Below are 16,954 nucleotides of genomic sequence, written 5' to 3'. Positions count from 1 at the left end.
CTATCACAGAAGCGATCAATGGCAAAGATGAGGGGTGCGCCCTCTATACATTTCTCTGGACAGCAGCTGTCATGACATTTATCCAAACATCCTTTCTCCGCTCGCAGGTCGAGATTGGATCATGGAAATATAAGCCCGGCAGAGATATGATTCTGAAAGCTGTTTGACAAAGTAACTGTATTAATAATACCCAATTTGAAAAAGTACCGCAATCACTTGACTTCATTACTTATAAAAAGTAATCTGATTACGTACACTGGTGGACATACAGTACATACAGTACATTATGTACCTTACACACAGTCACTAACTTTTTCCACTCACTATGAAACTTACAGTGCTGTCCACGTAGGCCTCCGTCCAGACCGTGTCATGCTCATGGTCGATGACTTTAGGACGACTCATAACATGAAGATACCTCATCACATTTTCCTGTACGTCAGCCAGTGTGGAGATCTGACTGAAATACCCTGAGGCAACAAGCACACACACACACACACGCAGGCACGCGCACACACACACACACACACACACACACACACACACACACTGTATCACATTAAGGTATTTCACAGGCATTTCCCAGTAAGTGTCTGTTACTGTGAGTATCAGAATAAGGTTAGACTAGCTGGGCTGTGTAATCCCGCAAGTCATCAGTTTTCCTGACTGTGACTTTCCCAGTCCAGAGCGTTCTCCTCTCATCCAGAGCGTGGGCACACGGGAGCCATCAGCGGCAGGCGGTCAGGGGGAAAGGCTCTGACAGGAAGAGGGATGAGGCAGGGATGCCCCCTGACCCCTCTGTGTCACTCCACTGCTGCTCCGCTCTGCACTGCTCACATCAGCAGCACAGCCACCCCCAACACCTCCAAACACACACTAAAACCTGCATATCTTCACTCCCCACACCTCACACACTAACACCCACAATTCCCCCCTCCCCAAAACACACTCACAATCTAACACCTGCGTCTCTTCTCTTCCCTCCCCAAAACACACACAAACACCTCTTTGACAAACACACACCAATAACCACAATTCCTATCTACCCGACACACACTCACGCCCACCCACACATTTACACACAGCCAAGTGTATGTGTTTCTTATGGTATAGTACGAAGAGGAGACACACCTTTATTAGCACAGGCCATCCATTTCATGTTATCAGCAAAGGCAGACTCTCGGCCAATCAGGTAAGGGAATATGCGCACCTATACGGAGAGGAGACAGCATCGTCAGGCGTTTACAGGGTGGTAGCCAGCTCAGATTTAAATAGAGAGTGCATAAACATTCACCGTGACGGAACGACATGGGGCTCCATCTTCCTGCTCTCATTTTATCTGTCTGGAGAGAGGAGATGAGGGGTGGTTGTATGCACTACTACAGTGCTAGATGTGCCTCACGAGGAAAGACCAGTGCTCCGTAGCTATTTATCTTTATTTCCCCCTTCCTCTCTCCTCTCCTCTCCTCATCCCTTTCTCCTTTTCATTGTTTTTCCCTTCCTCTTGCTCCCTTTCTTGCTCATCCATCCATATATCTGCACGCATGTGCTTCATTAGATCTCTGTGTATGTATAAACCTAAGTCGACAGCACGGAGAGACAAGAGGCAGGTTACGTTCTCTCTGTGGCGTAAGCCAATCAGAGGGCTTCAAGCTGGACATGGGAACGGGTCCATGTGTGCACTTTCTGTGACTCTCTGCCAATACGGCACGGCTCATTGGCTCCAGATGCTATGCTAAGCATATAGGAGAACCGGAGTGAACGGCTGCCAAATACTGCCCCTCTGGGTATGTTTGGGGAAGGGGGGGTGGGGGAGTTACACTGCCAAATACTGCCCCTTTGTGCGACACGCATTTGCTTGATAGGACTGGACAAAAGGGCCGTAAGCTGCTGTTTTTATTGCACTGTGAATAGCACAGCAGCCCATTTAATTTCAATTGCATTTGCCTAATGCTTTCACCCAGCCGTTTGTCACAGAGTGGCCCAGAAAACACCCCCCCCAGAAAGACCCTCCAATATAGAGCCAGCCTGGGGCGACAATGACAGAGGCTGAGAGGCAGAAGCAGGGCGAAGCCTATGGTACTGGAGGAGGGGATTCAGAGATTCTATTGCCAGCCTGGGGCGCCAGAGGCGGAGGCAGGGGTAGAGGCAGGGGAATGACAGAGTAGATACAGGAGGAGAGGGGCTCCACAGCACAGAGCTATAGTCTGGGGCAGTATAGCGGTAGAGGCAGGGAGAAGGCTACTCTATGTGGATACGTACAGAAGAAGAAGAAGGGCTCCAGAGCACTGAGAGCCAGCCCGGGGTAGTAGAGGCAGAGAGAAGACAGGAGGAGAGAGGCCAGACACTGGAGTACATTCAGTCCTCTCCCTCCAGCCAAGCACACGCAAGAGCAGAGTTCGCTGTCTGCGTGAGTGGCTGATTGTGTCAGGCCAATCGGTCGTTGAGGTGGATGGAGGTCAAACAGAGATGCCACTGAACGCCAGGGACAAGCTCTCTGAGCCGTCTACGCAGCACCTCCATTGTGACTCTTTATGTCACGCTTATAAAGGCTTTATGAATGCTACGTAATGTGTTGTCCGTTTTGTCTTCAATTATTTTAATTTATTTTATCTAAGCCCCGTCCCCACAGGAGGCCTTTTTGCCTCTTGCCAGGCCGTCATTGTAAATAACAATTTGTTCTTAACGGACTTGCCTGGTTAAATAAAGGTCAAGTGAAAAATGGACATTAATCATCAGCTTAAGTGAAGTGTTACCGTATCTTCTGGTCATTGAACAGGGTTTGGACTGTTTGGATAAAACAGCTCAAAAAGAGAGGTGCTTAATAGGCAAAGGAAATCAGCTTGAGTGAAATGTTTTAGGTTTCGACTGGCTCTTTGTTCTGCGTGCCGCGTAAACCATTGCGCGAGTGCGGGCTCAGGGACTGAGGCTGAACCATGATTCTGCCCTTGAAAACGGTTTATCCCTCCTGTTTCTCTGGTTAAGGACACATGTCACGGTGTGTCAGGTCAGCTCTATGAGATACATGTATAGTTCAGGCAATTGTACATTTCCTGGGCTGTGAGCTGTACTTGGATAATAAGAACTACATTTCGCCAAACGTTCCAAGAAGGGAAATCAAACTGCCGTCTAATATCCGTCATTTTAAAACGACGGAAAAGGACAAGTCTCAAAGGAAGGAAAACACAGCACAAGCATGAAGGAAATCTCAAATGAAACAGATTCACAATGAGAGTTTGAAAGGAAAACCGAGGCAGTGAGAAAATGAGAAGGAGAGATGGATTGGAGTGTTGGTGTGTCGTTATCATAACAATACAAAATCAACCAAAGCAAAGTTGCCAAAATGTTTGAATTGCAAATGTTTGGTTGATAAGAGCAACAGTGTTGCCATGGTGATTATATTGATTAGAATACAATTACATTTGAAAATGATGATATAGCAATTGAAAATGGAATGTTGAAATATTTGGTTGATAGGCACAAATGTTGATTTGGAACTCTGTTTTGGTGGCAATAACCCAAGACTGGACGCTTCTTTCCGCTATCTAAGATTATACACCCAGTGATTTAACCAGTGCCTACCATGGATGGCACAGGGACATCAGTATCTTCTGCAATACCTTCAAATTCCATCAGCTATGGTAATACTGAGAAAAATACTGTATTATTTTTTTTTTACCAGGATTTGGTTCATTGCTTATTTTTGTGTATTTCTGAGTATTACAGGTTTCAAATGCATTTAGGTACATATCAGATCATCAAGTTCCTGCAGGAAACCAATGGACTCCATTTGAATTCAAATTCTATCACTTGAATCTGAAAGAATGACTCGACTGCCCCCCACATGAAGAAAACGCATTTCTGTGGGTTTCTGTTGCATTTATGTAAATCACAAAGTCCATTTGCACTCATTTGCATTTTCCTGTGGAGGAAAACTTTCTGCAACAAAAGGGTGATGAAAGGAAGTTTTACGAGGATGGAGTTTTACGAGGATGGAGTTTTACGAGGATGGAGTTTTACAAAGATGGAGTTTTACGAAGATGGAGTTTTATGAGACTTTTCTGATGAAGAGATTGAGCAACTTGAATCCATTTCAGGGGTGTTGGAAATGGCTGTAAATCTCTGAGTTATTTTGCAGAAGAAATAAGAAATATAAGATATGATTGGTAGGTATAGTAAGGGAGCATTTTATAGCAATACAAATACAAAATAGCAGCTGTGTGTGTGTGTGAGTTAGTGAATGGTTGTTTGTAAGAGAGAGAGAGAGAGAGAGAGAGAGAGAGAGAGAGAGAGAGAGAGAGAGAGAGAGAGAGAGAGAGAGAGAGAGAGAGAGAGAGAGAGAGAGAGAGAGAGAGAGAGAGAGAGAGAGAGAGAGAGAGAGAGAGAGAGAGAGAGAGAGAGAGAGAGAGAGAACCTATTGTAGCGCCTTCCCAGCCATGACCAGTATCTCACCTTTCTGTCTGGCCAATTGAACTTGGCGAAGACATCGTCGTACATCTGCGTTGCCCCGTCAGTCACCAGCATGATAGCCTGGCTACACACACTGCCATGCCCAGTCTGGTTAAACTACGCACACAGAGAGAACACACACGCTTACACAGGGATACACAATACATCGTTAGGAACTTGACTCTGTAGTTTTAGGCAGATTTTGGTTGATTAAAGTTCTGATGATTAATTGATATAGATGATCTACTATTTACTATTTTTCTAATAAGGAAACTCATTGAGTTGAACCAGATGGGAACATCAACGACAGGTTGTGCACCACGGTCTTCCCGACAGCCAGATGTCTATCTCCAAAAAGGAGCAACATTTATTCACGGGGCGTGTTCATCTCTCCTCTAATCCTATCCCATCTCTGTCTCTGACACCTGGGCTCCCTCCGAGACAGATCTGGGTTCAAACACTATTTGGGCTTGATTACCTGGGCTTGATTGAGCTAGTCTGACACAATTGAACCAATAGAATACTCACAAGGAGTGCAAACCCTGCCCATCTTGCACTCCAAACTAAAATGCTAAAAGTATTTGAAAGATTTCAAGTAGTGTTTGAGTATTTGAACCCAGGTCTGCTCTGAGACTCTGTGCCTGCCTGTCATCTCTGCCCGTGGCCGTGTAATAGCTGTTTTCACTGCTGATGTCTGATGATGTCTGATACTGGCGCCCGACGTGCCCGCGGGCCCCGTCAGGGACTAAAACACAGATAATCTCTTTGTAAATAAACCGGGAAGTGCAGCCCACATGAATCTGATGGAAGAAGATGCATGGCGGTAATTAACTGGTTTATTGACCTGTGTGACAGAGGGAATGTGGAGAAATAGAGGTTTGTGAAGGGAGCGCCTTTATCGCCGTCCGAAAGCTGCTGAGCTGAGCACGACTCTGCTCCCAATACACACCAGCATAGCAAGAATGTGTGTGGACACACACACAGGATTACAATACCACACGGACTGTCTCTTTTGACACACACACCTCTTACACATCCATGCACAGTGGTCTCCGTACCCACTGCGGATTACCACAAGTTTTTTTTGTGTGTGTATTTTTTCACCTTTATTTAACTAGGCAAGTCAGTTAAGGGCATTCTTATTTACAATGACGGCTTAGGAACAGTGGGTTAACTGCCTTGCTCAGGGGCAGAATGACAGATTTTTACCTTGTCAGCTCGGGGATTCGATCTAGCAACTTTTCAGTTACTGGCTCAATGCTCTAACCACTAGGCTACCTGCCGTCTTCCAAAAGTTGACCTTGCTCAGAGCATCCCTTCGAGCTAGGGAAAAGAGTTACTGTAGATATGTCAGAGAGACCTAGACAAACACAGCAAGTGATTTACATGTATTTTCTCAACAATATGGTCATCTCTAAACGCTTTGACACCGCAAGCCATTTTAAAGCTACGGCGGTTTGTCTGAGGCAAAGAATTGTATACCACCTAGACAGAACATAATGTTCATAAGGTTTTAAACAACAAATAATTGATTGTTCATCTCTCTGTGTGTCATAATTTTCCGTCAATTCGCAAGAGGCTGAATGTGTCTCACAGGAGTTAACATCCGAGTGTGCAAAACAACGCCCTTCAGTCTCTCAACGTGTAGAGCGTCAATCTGGCGCTGTCTGGTCCAAACGAGGATGGCATTTCTGCTGCCCTTTGCATTGAAGGCAAGGGAAGCCAGCGAGCATCTGGCCTTCCTTGACGACAAAATAAAGTATAAAACATTTGCCATTCACAGCTCAACTGGGAATGGTCCTGGCGCACCAAAAATGGATTTGGGTTTGGCATCACTCCTATCAAATCCCATTGAGACCATACGTCCTTGACAGAAAAAAAAATAGAATTGTTGCATCTCGCTGTGTTGTTGTCCTTCACTGGCTAGCTAGCTAGCTAAAATGGTCCCTTTTTCTAAATCAGCCATGGATGGAGCTAGGGATTTGGACTAATTCTCTGTTCTGGGCAATGATTATAATGGCGATTCTGATCCAACCATTCATTTATACATTGTTGTGCCCCTGGCCGGAGAGGACGGAAGTTCAATATGTAGCTAGATGTAGAAGGCTAATGTTAACTAGCTAACGTTGCCCATGAATGGAAGTTAGGCTAGCGAGCAAGCATTTTAACCAGGTAGCCTAGGACAACAAAACAATTAAAGCATGTACTGTATGACAGAGTGATAGACCGTTTCGTCAACATGAAAGAGAGGAGGATGGTATTGACGTTTCTCTACAAGTAGAGTGAGTCAACATGTTTTTCTACTTGCACTTGGCTTCCCAAGTGATTTTACCAGTGGTGGAAAAAGTACCTAATTGTCATACTTGAGTAAAAGTAAAGATACCTTAATTGAAAATGACTCAAGTAAAAGTCACCCAATAAAACACTACTAGAGCAAAAGCCTAAAAGTATTTAGTTTGAAGTATACAGACAATTCGGAAAGTGTTCCTCATTTTGTCACTTTACAGCCTTATTCTAAAATGGATTTAATCGTTTTTACCCCTCAATCTACACACAATACCCCATGACAAAGGAAAAACAGGTGTTCGATTTTTTTTGCAAATGTATAAATAACCTGAAATATCACATTTACATAAGTATTCAGACCCTTTACTCAATTCTTTGTTGAAGCACCTTTGGCAGAGATTACAGCCTTGAGTCTTCTTGGGTATGACGCTACACGCTTGGCACACCTGTATTTGGGGAGTTTCTCCCATTCTTCTCTGCAGATCCTCTCAAGCTCTGTTAAGTTGGATGGGGAGTGTCGCTTCACAGCTATTTTCAGGTCTCTCCAGAGATGTTTGATTGGGTTCAAGTCCGGGCTCTGGCTGGGCCACTTCAGGGCATTCAGAGACTTGTCCCGAAGCCACTCCTGCAATGTCTTTGCTGTGTGCTTAGGGTCATTGTCCTGTTGGAAGGTGAATCTTCACGCCAGTCTGAGGTCCTGAGCGCTCTGGAATAGGTTTTCATCAAGGATCTCTCTTTACTTTGTTCTGTTAATCTTTCCCTCGATCCTGACGACTCTCCCAGTCCCTGTCGCTGAAAAACATCCCCACAGCATGATGCTGCCACCACCAGGTTTCCTCCAGACGTGACGCTTGGCACTCAGGCCAAAGAGTTCAATCTAGGTTTCATTAGACCAGAGAATCTTGTTTCTCATGGTCTGAGAGTCCTTTAGGTGCTGTTTCACAAACTCTAAGTAGGCTGTCATGTGCCTTTTACTGAGGAGCGGCTTCCGTCTGGCACTCTACTATAAAGAACTGATTGGTGGAGTGCCGCAGAGGTAGTTGTCCTTTTGGAAGGTTCTCCCATCTCCACAGAGGAACTCTAGAGCTCTGTCAGAGTGACTATCACCTCCATGACCTCGGTCACCTCCATGATCAAGGCCCTTCTCCCCTGATTGCTCAATTTGGCTGGTCGGCCAGCTCAAGGAAGAGTCTTGGTGGTTCCAAACTTCTTCCAATGATGGAGGCCACTGTGTTCTTGGGGACCTTCAATGCTGTAGACATTTTTTAGTAACCTTCCCCCAGATTTGTGCCTCGACACAACCCTGTCTCGGAGCTCTATGGACAATTCCTTCGACCTCACGGCTTGGTTTTTACTCTGACATTAACTGTCAACTGAGGGACCTTATATAGACAGATGTGTGCCTTTCCAAATCATGTCCAATCAATTGAGTTTACCACAGGTGGACTCCAATCAAGTTGTAGAAACATCTCAAGGATGATCAATGAAAACAGGATGCACCTGAGCTCAATTTCGAGTCTCATAGCAAAAGGTCTGAATACTTATGTAAATTATGTACTTTTTAATTAATACATTTTCCCTGACAACCATTACTTATTACATTTTGAATGCTTAGCAGGACAGGAAAATGGTCTAATTCACACAATTATCAAGAGAACATCCCTGGTCATGCATACTGCCTCTGATCTGGTGGTGGCACTAAACACACATGCTTCATTTGTAAATGATGTCTGAGTGTTGGAGCATGCCCCTGGCTATATGTGCCGTCTGGTTTGATTAATATAAGGAATATTACATTATTTATACTTATACTTCTTATACTTTTAATTTATACCTTTTTTTTTACTTAAGCATATTTTAGCTATTAGATTTACTTTTGATATGTTTTCCTAATCAATCTCCACACAATACCCCATAATGATAAAGCGAAAACAGATTTCTACAACATTTTGGAATACCTTATTTTACTTAGGAATGTCGTGAAGTAAAAGTGAAAGTTGACAAAAATATGAATAGTAAAGTAGAGCACAGATAGTCCCCCAAAACTACTTAAGTAGTACTTTCAAGTATTTTTACCTAAGTACTTTACACCACTGGATTTTACCCACAAACCGCTACTGGGTAGGATACGAGGGTTGACAAATGTGGAGATTATGGGATGATGGTGATGATCAATATTATGGTCAAGGTGTGTTTATGCTCAGACCCACGGTCCTGCTTCTAACAGAGAAACACACAAGCACCTTCAGGAAACCATAGTCTTGAGAATGCTGCAGTGTACTCCACTCCAGAGCTAGTCAATCGCCTCCTACCTTCGATCTGCCCTGCGATAAACCAGAAAGAAAAATGGCTCTAGCCCAGTCAGTATCCATTCCATCCATTCACCAAGGTGGTAGCCTGGCCTACTGTAACAATGCATTTCACACTGGGCTTATTGGCCAACTGATTACCATATTCATTGGACTAGCTTCAATGAATCGTACCAATGCAGACATTGAAGCCGTGCTCCCGGGACTCTGCGCGTTGCGGCGGACCGCTAGCCTGAAAACAGAGAGATAAAAGGAGAGCAGAGAGGTCTTATCTCCACCGGCTTTGTGTTCCAATCATCCTCCTTATTAATCAGCACCGTTAATTACAGTCATTAATCACCTTCAGAATCGACGTGTCTGTGTTCGCTGGGGGTGGAACGGAGGATAGCGGGGATTGCAGTGAAGCGTTTCGAACGGGGAAAACGGGGAGGAGACGCGCTGTACTCAGAGCTTGAGAATAAGTAGGTACACCTTGCTGGAGTGTACTGATGTTGCTTGTTTTCATCATTCAATTAGGTTGGGACATGAAACTATTGTGCCTGAACTAATTGCCTTTCTACTCAAACTTCTCTGGCGTGTACCCAAGAGTGTTTACGTATTTGTTGTTCAATCAAGTAAAAAGTCATTCTGGAAAGTCCAAGACGCATTTGAGAACCAATTTGTGTTTAGGGTTTTGTGTTGTGTGTTTCATCCGCTCTACATAGTAGACATTTGCTGAGTTGAATATTACATTATGTGTGATGTTCATGATGTGGATACACAGATACGGCACATGTAAGACGCACAGTTGAAATCGGAAGTTCACATACATCTTAGCCCAATACATTCAAACTCAGTTTTTCAAAATTCATTACATTTAATCCTAGTAAAGATTCCCTGTCTTAGGTCAGTTAGGATCACCACTTTATTTTAAGAATGTGAAATGTCAGAATAATTATTTATTTAAGCTTTTATTTCTTTCATCACATTCCTAGTGGGTCAGAAGTTTACACACACTCAATTAGTATTTGGTAGCATTGCCTTTAAATTTCTTAACTTGGGTCAAACGTTTTGGGTAGCCTTTCACATGCTTCCCACAATAAGTTGGGTGAATTTTGGCCCATTCCTCCTGACAGAGCTGGTGTAACTGAATCAGGTTTGTAGGCTTCCTTGCTCGCACACGCTTTTTCAGTTCTGCCCACAAATTTTCAATAGGTTTGAGGGCAGGGCTTTGTGATGGCCACTCCAATACCTTGACTTTGTTGCCCTTAAGCCATTTTGCCACAACTTTGGAAGTATGCTTGGGGAAGGTAATTTGGTCCATTTGGAAGGTCATTGTCCATTTGCTTCAATATATCCACATCATTTACCTACCTCATGATGCCATCTGTTTTGTGAAGTGCACCAGTCCCTCCTGCAGCAAAGCACCCCCACAACATTATGCTGCCACCCCCGTGCTTCACGGTTGGGATGGTGTTCTTCAGCTTGCAAGCATCCCCCTTTTCCTCCAAACATAGCGATGGTCATTATGGCCAAACAGTTCTTTTTTTGTTTCATCAGACCAGAGGACATTTCTCCAAAGAGTACGATCTTTGTCCCCATGTGCAGTTGCAAAATGTAGTCTGGCTTTTTTATGGCGTTTTTGGAGCAATGGCTTCTTCCTTGCTTAGCGACCTTTCAGATTATGTCGATCTGGACTCGTTTTACTGTGGATATAGATACTTTTGTACCTGTTTCCTCCAGCATCTTCACAAGGTCCTTTGCTGTTGTTCTGGGATTGATTTGCGCTTTTCGCGCCAAAGTACGTTCATCTCTAGGAGACAGAACGCGTCTTCTTTCTGAGTGGCTGCGTGGTCCCATGGTGTTTATACTTGCATACTATTGTTTGTACAGATGAACGTGGTACCTTCAGGCATTTGGAAATCGCTCCCAAGAATGAACCAGACTTGAGGAGGTCTACAATTTTTTTTCTGAGGTCTTGGCGGATTTATTTTAATTTTCCCATGAGGTCAAGCAAAGAGGCACTGAGTTTGAAGATAGGCCTTGAAATACATCCACAGGTACACTTCCAATTGACTCAAATTATGTCAATTAGCCTATCAGAAGGTTCTAAAGCCATGACATCATTTTCTGGAATTTTCCAAGCTGTTTAAAGGCACAGTCAACTGAGTGTATGTAACTTCTGACCCACTGGAATTGGGATACAGTGAATTATAAGTGAAATATTCTGTCTGTAAACAATTGTTGGAAAAATTACTTGTGTCATGCACAAAGTAGATGTCCTAACTGACTGGCCGAAACTATAGTTTGTCAACAAGAAATGTATGGAGTGGTTGAAAAACGAGTTTAATGACTCCAACCTAAGTGTATGTAAACTTCCGACTTTAACTGTATATTTCTTTGTGCAATATCTGTGGTGAACAAATTAATTAATGAACTTTTACAGTGTTAAAGTCGGAGGCTGAACTTACATCATTTAAAATGGTGAACGCTTCGGTCAGAGCATCACCCAGCAGACCAATCCCTTTGGCGAACAGCTTGTCCAGATGTTCTCGGAAATGCTAACAGATAACATAGGAAGAGGCAAACATGATATGATCTACATACAATCGTGTGTGTGTGTGTGTGTGTGTGTGTGTGTGTGTGTGTGTGTGTGTGTGTGTGTGTGTGTGTAAGTGTGTGTGAGAGAGGGGAACTTACAGCTTTATTATTTCTGTCTGCTCGCACCAGTGTACCGTTCAGACAAGGCTCCACATAGTGCATCTCCTGATTGTACTGTGAACACATATGGAGAGGGTTAGATATGAGTGGAATGATACATGAAGTGCACACACATACACACACACACATTGTGCAGGAAATTCTAGACATACCTATTCATCCATTGTCATTGTTTTAGATAAGAGGTTGACTAATCATCATAAACACGGTATAGAAAAACGAGCTGTAGAAACACCTTATTTTACTCAAATAAACAGATAAGTTTAATACACCCCCCCCCCCCCACCACACACACACACACACACACACAAAATCCCACCCCCACAAACAGGTCATTAATGATACTGACAGCGATGATGTTGAAGAAGTCGTCGTCTCCCAGTGTGTCCAGTATAGAGGAGACCGTCTGTCTGGCAATAGTCAGTCTCAGGCCCTTCATACTGCCACTAACGTCCACCAGGATCACCATGTCTTTAGGAGACGTCGCTGCCTGGATGTACCTGAGCAAGGAGGGATGATAACCTAGTATCCACACAGTAGCCCAACATTTGATCTATCTATCCATCAAATACATGGGAGTATAGCAAGTGCGTGGATAACAACACACAACCCGTTGCCCAACCTAGGACTGCAATGCAGCAAACATTGACTGGAATCAATTTACTGTAGCGGAGCCAAAGCAACACACAACAAATGGACAATGTATGTGACAGGGTTCAAGACTTGCCATACTGTACTCTTCACAAACGTCTTGATATGGACATCATACTGTAGGCTACAGGGCAAGAGAGGAAGCCGTGTTCTAATTGGCTAATGTTGACCTATTGTGAAAAAGCATACCACTTCCTGTTCCTGCAGTCGAAGGCGATGACCCCGTGTTCGTCTGGATGCCATTTGACCCCTGCAACCATAAGGAGAAAGACACGTAGCTAGATACACAAAGCACCATGTTTAAGTCATACGGAGTGTAAGGATGTGCCAGAGTCAACTATGGGCTGCACATTGCCTGTAGAAATGGCGGTTAAACATGTCTCCGTTTCTTTCATTGCTACTCAATAAAAATTAGAAAGGAGAGTCGGGTCTAAGGATGCCAGATCCCTGAAGGGCACAGTGCTATGCTAGTATGTCCTACACTCTAAAGCAGGCCTGGGAAATTCCAGTCTTCGAGGGCCTGATTGGTGTCACAGTTTTGCCCCAGCCCCAGTTAACACACCTGACTCCAATAATCACCCAATCATGAGCTTCAGTTTAGAATGCAATTTGATTAATCAGCTGTGTTTGCTAGGGGTGGGGTAAAAGTGTGACCCTGCTCTAAAGCCTCATTCACATTACTGAGCAGTCTGGACGTCATTCATTTCAATGGGGATCGTCCACAACGGAGTGGTACCGCAGCTCCCCCTTGCGGTTGAAGGCTCCTTTGCAAAACGGATGTCGCATGCTTCAAATTTTTCCAAACTTTGAGTTGTCTTCACTGCAGCCAGAGAGGAAGAGGCGAAGTGAGAGGAATAACTGTGTCCATAATCTGTTTTAGTGAATAGTGAATACTATTTTAATAGTAATGTTAAATTGACTGTTGCCTCACATTTTATTTTATTGTGATGTTAATGACTTTTGTTTTTGATGAGAATTGTTAAGTGGAGGTCACTAGCGACACTATCTTCAACTTAGCCTAGCTTTTAGCTAGCTAGCTGCTCTGATAACTAGCTTGACTTGCTAGAAAGTTAGAGAAACAAGTTGAGGAAAAAGTAACTAAACAAAACATTTAATTATCACCTGAAACAATATATCCCCCCCCCCCCAAATGCTATCTCTGACGAGAGACTAGGCACTCCTCCATCTTGTCTTGCGTTGTGAAACCCTATGCTCTCGGTCCACCAGCGGAATGAGATTGTGTGAAGATGACATACAACGTCATGAAACACGTCATGATGTGTACGGGGCATAGCACTACACTAGCCTGACCTAATGTAGGACATCATCCACTGTCATCCATGACTTTAAATGATATGACTACAATGAGAAGGGGACGCATTTCTGTATCACCACTTATTGGCCATCTTTGTGGTGTTACAGTAGGATATAGTACTGCAGTCAGCCCTGTGGCTGTCTGATGGTGCTGTAATGATCCAATATCTCTGACTGCCATTGCTCTGGACTGCTTTGTGGTATGCCGCTGCTGGACTCACGCATTCGGATTAATTTGCTATATGCATCCTCTCTGACGGTCTGTAAAATTACAACATTAGCAAAATCACCCTTTTAGTGATTCCATTTCATTTCCCCGCAGTTCGTACAGTGACTGCTCCCAGCACCTCCCCCACACACGCACACACTTAGACGCACAGACACACACTTAGACGCACAGACACACACTTAGACACACGCACACACAACTCACCGGGATACTGCCTAAAGAAGCCCTTGGCACTGCCAAAGTACTGCCATATCAGGGATGGATCTTTTTCAAAGTTATCCACAAACACTTTATTCAAGGCCTCTGACCAGTACACCCCATTCACTATGGCTGGATCTGAGCGAGAGAGACAGAGAGACAGTGAGCAGGAGAGAGAGAGCGAGAGACAGACAGACAGACAGACAGAGACAGAAAGAGAAAGAGAAAGAGAAAGGAGAGGGGAGGGGAGAGGAGAGGGGAGGGAGACAGAGTGAGTGAGATAATAACCAGGTAATAATGATCATCATCACCATTAACACTGAACACAGGTGTGCTGGACCGTTAACCTTTGGCCCTTATTGACCCTGCTGGTGGAGGGACATTGAGGTTGACAAAATACTGTCCTCCCGTCCTTCTGCTGCATGGCCTCCACATACATACACACACACAGAGACACAAACGCACACACAAACACACACACACAGCCAAAGCAGAGACTGATCCTGTCAGGGAGCCTCTCATTGTGCCAAGAACAAAGGGGGAGTGTGAAGCGCTGATGAGGCCATTATATCCAAAGGAAAGAGGTCATTATATCCAGAGAAAAGTCAGCCAGGACTACACAGAGAGGCCACACACTGGGCTAGAAAACAAATAACAGTCAGTCACTACAAGAGAAAAAAAATGAACATCCCTTCCTCACTCCTCTCGTCACTCACTCATGCTGTGACTGCTCTCTCTATCGTCGGGCCATTATGGACCACACACCCTCCAGTGATACCGACACGGCTAGAGCACTGCACTTCATTCTCACCATGCAGGGTCAGGGTCCATTCCATTCCATTGAAAATATATGGCACGTTTCAGTTGTTTTAATTCAAATTTTTGAATTTGACATGAAATTGACCACAAATCAGCTTCTCATTCAATTGAAAATATTTGTATTTTCACTGAAGGGCAAATCTGTTCCCGCCATGCACCCCCTCCTATCTCATCTCTTGTGGGCATGCCCCTACTTTTGCTGTATCCATTTTTGCACACAGTGGTGTCTGAGTGTCCCTACCTTTGTTGTAAATGTTGACTGGCACCCGGACCACAATGAGGCTTAGATCTACCCATACACTTTATTTCCAGTAGGCTCTGTTGGGTGTTTGTGATGGTGTGTGCTGTTGAACGTACCTTTGCTGTACACGTCGGTGTGCGATGTTGAACGTACCTTTGCTGTAAACGTTGGTGTGTGCTGTTGAACGTAGCTTTGCTGTACACGTCGGTGTGCGATGTTGAACGTACCTTTGCTGTAAACGTTGGTGTGTGCTGTTGAACGTAGCTTTGCTGTACACGTCGGTGTGTGCTGTTGAACGTACCTTTGTTGTACATGTTGGTGGGCACCTGCACCACACTGAGGCTGAGGTTGACTGACAGGTTGTTGAAGTGGTCGTTGGGTTCCAGAACGAACTCGCCTCCCAGCTCCACGTTGTTGCCCTCCTCATCCACCTCATTGATCAGCACCGCGTTAAAGTACTCATACTGAGGAGAGGGAAATAATCCAGACCGTAATGATAGAAGTAACATTGAGTTAGCATCAGCACCGCGTTGAAACACTCATACTTGGGAGGAATAGACAGTACACAAGTGGAGGCTGCTGAGGGGAGGACAGCTCATAGTGATGGCTGGAATGGAGTCAATGGAACGGTTTCAGCCACGTGGACGGCAGGTAGCCTAGTGGTTAGAGTGTTGGACTAGTAACCAAAAGGTTGCAAGATCAAATCCCTGAGCTGACAAGGTAAAAATCTGTTATTCTGTATAGGGCAGTTAAACCACTGTTCCTAGGCTGTCATTGAAAATAAGAATTTGTTCTTAACTGACTTGCCTAAGTGAAATAAAGGTCAAATATGCTTGATACCATTCCAATGACTCCTTTCCTGACAATGTTATGAGCCAGCCTCCACTGCAGTACTCATGGGGTTAACATCCACATCGTCAATCAGCACCGTGTTGAAGTACTCATACTGGGGAGGAACAGATACAATGCCTTTGGAGAGTATTCAGGCCCCTTTGATGAATTTCCACATTATGTTGCCTTATTCTAAAATGGGTTAAATATTTATTTTTCCTCTGTACTCTGCACACAATACCCCATAATGGCGAAGCGAAAACAGGTTTGACAGAGCTCTTGATCTGATAGAGCTCTAGAGTTCCTCTGTGGAGATGGGAGAAACTTCTAGAAGGACAACCATCTCTGCAGCACTCCACCAATCAGGCCTTTATGGTGGCCAGACGGAAGCCACTCCTCAGTAAAAGGCACATGACAGCGCACTCAGAGTTTGCCAAACGGCACCTAAAGACTCTCAGACCAAGGGAAACAAGATTCTCTGGTCTGATGAAACCAAGATTGAACATCTCTGGAGAGATGAAAATAGCTGTGCAGCAACGCTACACATCCAACCTGACAGAGCTTGAGAGGATATGCAGAGAGGAATGGGAGAAACTGCCCAAATACAGGTGTGCCAAGCTTGTAGCGTCCTACCCAAGAAGACTCGAGGGGGGGGAAACGATTTGATCCATTTTAGAATAAGGCTGTAACGTAGTAACAAAATGTGGAAAAAGTCAAGGAGCCTGAATACTTTCCGAATGCACTGCATATAGAGTTACAAATCCAATAATCAGAACAGTGCTGCATTGAAGTACTCACACTGACTAGGGGAAACGGCAGAGTTAACATTCAACTCAACAACCAGTTTCAATAGCCTTGTAGCTATAAAGTCGTACTTTATTTATCTTGACAACCCAGACCCTGATGAGAAAAACACAGAAGTGTTGC

At 44.3% G+C, this 16,954-nt stretch overlaps 1 protein-coding gene across 1 annotated transcript in view; it reads right to left on the bottom strand.

The window, feature by feature from the left end:
- Window positions 1-16,954, bottom strand: part of LOC139370817 (voltage-dependent calcium channel subunit alpha-2/delta-3-like) — a 52,259-nt gene that overhangs the window by 20,401 nt on the left and 14,904 nt on the right. Inside the window, exons 5-13 of the mRNA XM_071110600.1 lie at window positions 15,498-15,660; window positions 14,143-14,274; window positions 12,585-12,645; window positions 12,094-12,244; window positions 11,724-11,798; window positions 11,495-11,584; window positions 4,453-4,566; window positions 1,132-1,210; window positions 337-470 (exon numbers count right to left, since the gene is read on the bottom strand). Coding sequence (XP_070966701.1) covers window positions 337-470; window positions 1,132-1,210; window positions 4,453-4,566; window positions 11,495-11,584; window positions 11,724-11,798; window positions 12,094-12,244; window positions 12,585-12,645; window positions 14,143-14,274; window positions 15,498-15,660 — 999 coding nt within the window. The remainder of the gene's footprint in view (window positions 1-336; window positions 471-1,131; window positions 1,211-4,452; window positions 4,567-11,494; window positions 11,585-11,723; window positions 11,799-12,093; window positions 12,245-12,584; window positions 12,646-14,142; window positions 14,275-15,497; window positions 15,661-16,954) is intronic.

This window comes from Oncorhynchus clarkii, chromosome 17, assembly GCF_045791955.1.
Source record: "Oncorhynchus clarkii lewisi isolate Uvic-CL-2024 chromosome 17, UVic_Ocla_1.0, whole genome shotgun sequence".
Taxonomy (NCBI): domain Eukaryota; kingdom Metazoa; phylum Chordata; class Actinopteri; order Salmoniformes; family Salmonidae; genus Oncorhynchus; species Oncorhynchus clarkii.
This window is presented reverse-complemented; position numbering and strand designations above follow the sequence as displayed.